This window comes from Gigantopelta aegis, chromosome 5, assembly GCF_016097555.1.
Source record: "Gigantopelta aegis isolate Gae_Host chromosome 5, Gae_host_genome, whole genome shotgun sequence".
NCBI lineage: Eukaryota > Metazoa > Mollusca > Gastropoda > Neomphalida > Peltospiridae > Gigantopelta > Gigantopelta aegis.
Window position 1 is genome coordinate 29072935 of NC_054703.1, and position 6765 is coordinate 29079699.

The 6765-nt window shown below is 37.0% G+C and overlaps 1 protein-coding gene across 2 annotated transcripts in view; it reads right to left on the minus strand.

Moving 5' to 3' along the window:
• Positions 1 to 6765, minus strand: part of LOC121373515 (fucolectin-like) — a 33006-nt gene continuing 26241 nt past the window's right edge. Inside the window, exons 1-3 of one of the 2 annotated variants that reach the window (XM_041500188.1) lie at positions 3134 to 3692; positions 2723 to 2962; positions 1 to 1250 (exon numbers count right to left, since the gene is read on the minus strand). In XM_041500188.1, coding sequence (XP_041356122.1) covers positions 1012 to 1250; positions 2723 to 2962; positions 3134 to 3290 — 636 coding nt within the window. In that variant the 5' untranslated portion in view covers positions 3291 to 3692 and the 3' untranslated portion in view covers positions 1 to 1011. Of the gene's footprint in view, positions 1251 to 2722; positions 2963 to 3133; positions 3693 to 6765 lie in introns of those variants that run through there. The other variant, XM_041500187.1, reaches the window with a different exon arrangement.

The window sequence follows — 6765 nt, forward strand, 5'->3', positions numbered from 1 at the left end:
AACTATAGTGGACCGTGATAACTGAACTCTCAACCGGAAGTCAACTGTATAGTGAGACCTAACCCGGTTATGTTGAACCATGTGGATAATAAAATGTATTTAATATGTAATGTTAATCTTTAAAAGCACTCTGTTAGATGAAAACATCCTACAATGGCGGTAAACTCAAAACAGTCTAATTTATCATTTTTATTTATTTATATATATATATATATATATATATATATATATATATATATTATATATAAACTCGCGGAAGCGGAAAACAGTTCCTGTGCACCAAATTATTGCATATAGAATATAATTTACTTGAAATATTGTTATAAAAATTTCAGTAACTGAACGTGTAATCACTCCCGTCGATATTCCAGCAGTGTCCTGTCAGTTGCACGAACTATTCATACTTGCATTACTAGTATTCTTGGTCACGTGCTCCTGTTTGACGTCATTTTTCTTATCACTGGACATTAAAACTATTGTATGGATTCTCATCACTCAGAAACATATTTTTATTGGTATCTGATCGTCGTCAGTGTGATGCCACGCCTCCCAGAAAATGGACTCCTTCGAACGATGGGTATGATGGAGGTTAGAACGGCACAAACGCTGTTGCTAGTAATTTTGGTATTCATTGGTGTTCATCAGAAAACTATGCAATATCTGCGGAGATGTTCTCGACAGTTTAGGGGTACTAGGGATCTTCCATGTTTAGGGAGTCAGTAAATCGTCAGTATTAAGCGGGTGCACATATGGAACCATTTGAAAATGGTACGTTTAACATCCTAATGCATCTCTAAGTTAAGGCCAATTAGGTGATAACAAAGTACGACCATGACAGTACATCAGTACGGCGCACCAAATATTGTGTAGACAGTACTTCAGGTTCAGAAGGCAGGAGAGGATCACCGTACTTTTAAATTTTAAAAATACAAGTCCTACTGAAATTTTAATGATGCACAGGAACTTTTTTTCCGTGAGTATATATATATATATATATATCAGTTCAACAGATCAACAAAGATCCACTCCGTAGTAATCCCACGATGACGTCATCGTTGTTGAATCGTTAAACGTCGGAGCTGAAATGAGCTGACACTGTTGACTGTTCTGGTTGTAGTTGAACGCCAAACAATCGCGGTGGCCACATCTGCTCGCGCAATTCATGACGTCAACAACGCCGGAAATGAAGTCATTTTTCGAGTTCAGTCGCGTGTCTCGTACACGGTGAAAATGTCGAGAGAAGCCACGACCTGTTAACGACAATGATAAATATTTATTAAAGGTACAAAGTCACAATTTTATAGAACCTTTTACTAATACAAAATAGTGCACAGTGCATGACGTCGCGTCGTGTCGCTCGTGTTCGATAGAAAGGTCGAAGGGAAGTACAGCCTGTGAATGACAATGGCCATTACTGTTTTAAAGTTACAATACCGTCGTTCCACCATTACTGGACATCACACACTACCAACAATGTGAATTTGTTTTTCAACAAAAAACCCACGCCTGAGCACATAGCATGTCAGACATAGCCCAGTGGTAAAGCGCTCGCCTGATCGGTGGCCGGTCTAGGATCGATCCGCGTCAGTGGGTCCAATTGTGCTATTTATCGTTCCAGGAATTTTACCACAACTCGTATATCAAAGGCCGTGGAATGTGCTGTCCTGTCTGTGGGATAGTGCATATAAAAGCTCACTTCCTACTAATGGAAATAAGTAGCGGGTTTCCTCTCTAAGACTATATGTCAAAATCACCAAGTGTTTAACATCCATTTGCCGATGATTAATAAATCAATGTGCTCAAGTGGTGTGGTTAAACAATACAACCATTGATTTTTCAGCTGTATTATTATATTATAGGTGCAAATGCAAATGTAGTAAATGGTATGGACAGTAGAAAATACGAAAATATCAAAATGGGTTTATGCTGGTAAACATTAATTATATTAGAATATCAATTCCTATAACGTTAATAAAACGAAGTAACGAAAATATCATTATACTTTTTATTTAGTTAATTTTGCCTAAAGGACACACGTTTAAAAAGACAACCGACCACCCACCTAACCGCTCGTCCAATAAACCAAAAAATCAAAAACCCAACGAACCATCCACCTAACACACCAACCGACGAGACAATCGGCCAACCAACAAACAGACTACACAACCGCCCAACAAAGCAACCAACCAGACATCCAACCAACCACTCATCCTCTACCCCACCCAATCACCTAACAAACCAGGCAGAGAACCAACCAACCACCCAACCACCCATCCACTACCCCATCCAGCCACCTAACAAACCAGCCAGGCAACCAACGAACAAACCAACAAACAGACTAACCAACCAACAAACCAACCAATCAACCAACCAACAAACAGACCAACCAACCATCTAACCAACCAACTAACCAACCAACCAACCATACTAAATACTTCATTTATTTTCAACTTATTTTGGTGTTTATACCCAATTAAGTTTCAGGCACGCTGTCCTGGACACACACCTCAACTATCTGCGCTGTCTATCTAGGACAGTGGGTTTGACTTGTTAGTGGTTAGTGAGAGAGAGAGAAGAGGGTGTAGTTGTCTTACACCTTCCCACTGAGTCATTCAAACTTGACCTGGGTAGGAGCCGGTACCGGGTTGCGAACCCAGTACCTACCAGCCTTATATCTGATGGCCTAACCACGACACCACCGAGGCCGGTCATACTAACTAACCTGTCGCCTTTGTGCCAAGAACCTGAACTTCACAAAGTATCGGTGTGTCATACGTGTTCGTCATTCTCCATTTCTTTATATGGACGAACCGACCAGTCACGGGCGAGCGACATTTAAACTGTACAGTCTCACCACGCCCCACTGGGTCGGTGCGGTTGTAACACTGAACTGGGGTGGCGCGTGCACAGCCTATTGGATTCTCCGTGAACACGTCAATGGTGAAGCTGTGTAGATGCTGCCCTGCAACACAAATTCATATTTTAAAGGAACGGAATAGTTTATTCTTAAATGACATCTTAAGCAGTAGTAAGAATTCTGCCATATGCTTATTGATAGAGAGAGAGAGAGAGAGAGAGGAGAGAGAGAGAGAGAGAGAGAGAGAGAGAGAGAGAGAGAGAGAGATGTGCTTACATAATTTGTCTTCCGTGATCGTGATGGTGACGTCATGTATTATAGACAAGATAGTACATTCCACGGCCTTTGTTACACCAGTCGTGGCGCACTGGCTGGTACGAGAAGTAGCCCAATGGGCCCACCGAAGGGAATCGAACCTAAATCGATCGCGCATCTCAAGCGAGTGCTGCACCCCAGGGCTACGCCCCGGCCCCCGAACCTTAATTGGATATAAGCAAGAAAAGAAATATAAATAAATGAAATGAAATATACGGTAACTTTAACAACAGGGTATGTGTGCTGAACTATTGTGTTTACAATCGGTGTCTCCTATGTTACAGCAAGAAAAAACCCCCACAACAACCCCAAAACACCACCACCACCAACAAAACCCCAATCCCTTGTGTATCAATTTGTTTTAGGTCATAGGGTCATTCCATGCCAAAACAACCAAATTCCAGAAATCTTCCCGGGTGACCATCTCCAATTTTGATGAAATTTCACCCATTTGTGCATCTATATAAATGATGAATACATGCAAACTTTTAATGCTAAGTAGTTTTGAAACTATGACTGGTCAAATGCAGGGCCCATTGACCCATTTTTTGCACTCGCGACTGTCAAGTGATTTCGGACGATTTTTAGAAGCTGGTAACTTTTTTAATTATAAAGAAATCAAGTTGCAATTTGCTATACTAGCTAACTCATATCTGGAGAATCTATAATTGTACTCATTTTGTACATATTTGTCATAGTTTCTGACCTGGAGACCCCTAAAGTTTAGTTTTTTTTATCATTCGGAAATGATATTTTTTATATTTTGGAGAACTGTTACTTCCTTATTATTTATCACAGATACAAGCTGTTATTTAATTTGAAGTATATACCTCCAGATGTTTCTTTAGGAGAAAGATTATCTGAATCAAATGAAATATTAATGTGTAGTTAGGGTCCAAAGTTGAGAAAAAAACATCCCTAAATTGTGAAACATATACCTGCATACCAGAGGTGGTTTGACCACGTGGGCAATAACCCATCCCCATGAACTTTTAACATGAGTAGCTCATGTGCATTTGCTATACATGTACCAAGGTTTGACTTTGTGGCTCAACTCCTTGATAGTTAAATGAACTTACATTTATAACCCCCCGTACAAGAGCTCGTGAAATTGTCAAGTAATTTCGGAGGCTTTGTTGATGCCAGTAACTGTTTTAATTATAAAGATATCAAGTTGCATATCTGTCACAGTTTCTGATCAGGAGACCACTAAAGTTTATTTTTTTATCATTCTGAAATGGTATTTTAAAATATTTGGGGAGACTATTACTTCTGACTATTTATCACAGATACAAACTGTTATTTTATTTGAAGTATATACCTATAGATGTTTCTTTATAAGAAACCTTGTGTGAATCAAACAAAATATTAATGTGTAGTTAGGGTCCAAAGTTGAGAAGAAAACATAAATTGTGGAAAATATACCTGCAAAATATTCTTGGGGAAAAACACAATCTGGTATAATATCCTCATAAGATGATACATTTGCGAAAGTATTGCCTATGTATTATAATCAGTTTAAAAGTTTTCACAAAATAAATAAAATAATAAATACATGAATTACATGTATGTATCTGCTGTTACTTTTCATTTGTAATATATTGTTTAGTTTTATGAGCAAAAGGTTTTTCTCACTGAAAAAAAGACAATATACCATCACTTTCACGATCTGATTCTAAACCTATGGCCAGTTGTAGCCTGGGAAGTATGATTGCATATATATTTATAACAAAGAATGGTGTGTAGGAAGTATTGCTGAACATTATAATGATCAAAATGATATGCATGTTGACAGTATAAAGCATTCATGTGCAGGACGTCTCTCCTGGCCTTCAACTTCAGCTTTACAGACAAATCTGTATTTTGTGCAATTTCAAGACATCATTTGATGAGTTCAGGCGCAAAACGCGATATAAACCATTTTCTTTCTAGTTTTTAGTTAAAGCCATTATTGTATGTCAGTAAGGGCTAATCGTAGGCCCGCTGATTTGCTGCAAAACGTGATTGATCCTTAAAGGCATCAGAAACACTGCAAATTCCCTTGCACTTTCGCAACAATACTGTGAAGTTTCATGATAATCGGATAAGAAATGAAGTCATAGATATTATTTCTATTTTTAGTGACTGTAATGTTGATGGAGAGCAGCGAAACGTGAACTCGTTCAAGATATGATCAGGGACTATTCCTATATGTGAAGTTTCATTAAATTCAGATGAGAAATGAACTCAGTAGAGCAGTGACATCATAATTTCTATTTTTGAACTTGATAGGCAAAACACAGTCATTCCAAGATACCGTGGCCCTATTCCTATATGCTAAGTTTCGTGAAAATCGGATGAGAAAAATCATAGTTTTAGATCTCAATTTTAGTATAGTAATGTTAACAATAGCTGATAAAGAGCACGTTATACATATTCAGAAATGAATTTCAAGTTATTTTAATTTAATTACAACTTAACATTTCATTGATTTTAGTGTGAAATGTTTTAAGGTTAACAAATCTACAGCCCTTAAAAAGTTAATTTACTTATTACGGAGTTTAAATTTGGTACATGCATACCAACTATGTTTTAGTTAATCATATTAAAAGCTTATGATGCTAGATAATTACCCACATGGTCAAACCACCCCTGGTATACAGGTACCTTTTTCACATTTGATATTTTTTTCTCAGCTTTGGACACTAACTACACATTAATATTTCATTTGATTCAGATAAGCTTTCACATAAAGAACCAACTATAGGTATATACTTCAAATCAAATAAAAGTTTGTATTTGTATAAATAATCAGGAAGTAATAGTCCCCCAAAATATAACAAATATCATTTCCGAATGATAAAAAATTACACTTTAGTGGTCTCCTGATCAGAAACTGTGACAGTTATTTACAAAATGAGTACAATTATAGATTCTCCAGGTATGAATTAGCTAATACAACACATTACAACTTGATATCTTTATAATTAAAAAGGTTACTAGCATCCGAAATCACTCGATAATTTCACGAGCTCTTGCACGGGGTTATAAATGTAAGTTCACGTAACTATCAAGGAGTCAAAGTCAAAACTTGGTACATATATAGCATATCTACATGAGTTACTCATGTTAAAAGCTCATGATGCTGGGTAATTGCCCACGTGGTGAAACCACCCCTGGTATACAGGTATATTTTTCCACAATTTATGTTTTCTTCTCAACTTTGGACTCCAACTATACATTAATAACACATTTGATTCATATAAGCTTTCTCATTAAGAAACATGTATAAGTATATACTTCAAATCAAATAACAGTTTGTATCTGTGGTAAATAATCATGGAGTAATAGTCCCTCAAAATATTTAAACAAAATATCATTTCCGAATGATACAAAACTAAACTTTAGGGGTCTCCAGGTCAGAAACTTTGAAAGATAATATTATGTACAAAATGAGTACAATTATAGATTCTCCAGGTATGAATTAGTTAATATAGAAAATTGCTTGATATCTTTATAATGAATTAAGGTATTAGCATTCACAAGGTGCCTGAAATCACATGCCACAGTCGCAAAAGTCAAAAATGGGACAAGGGGCCCTGCATTTGATCAAC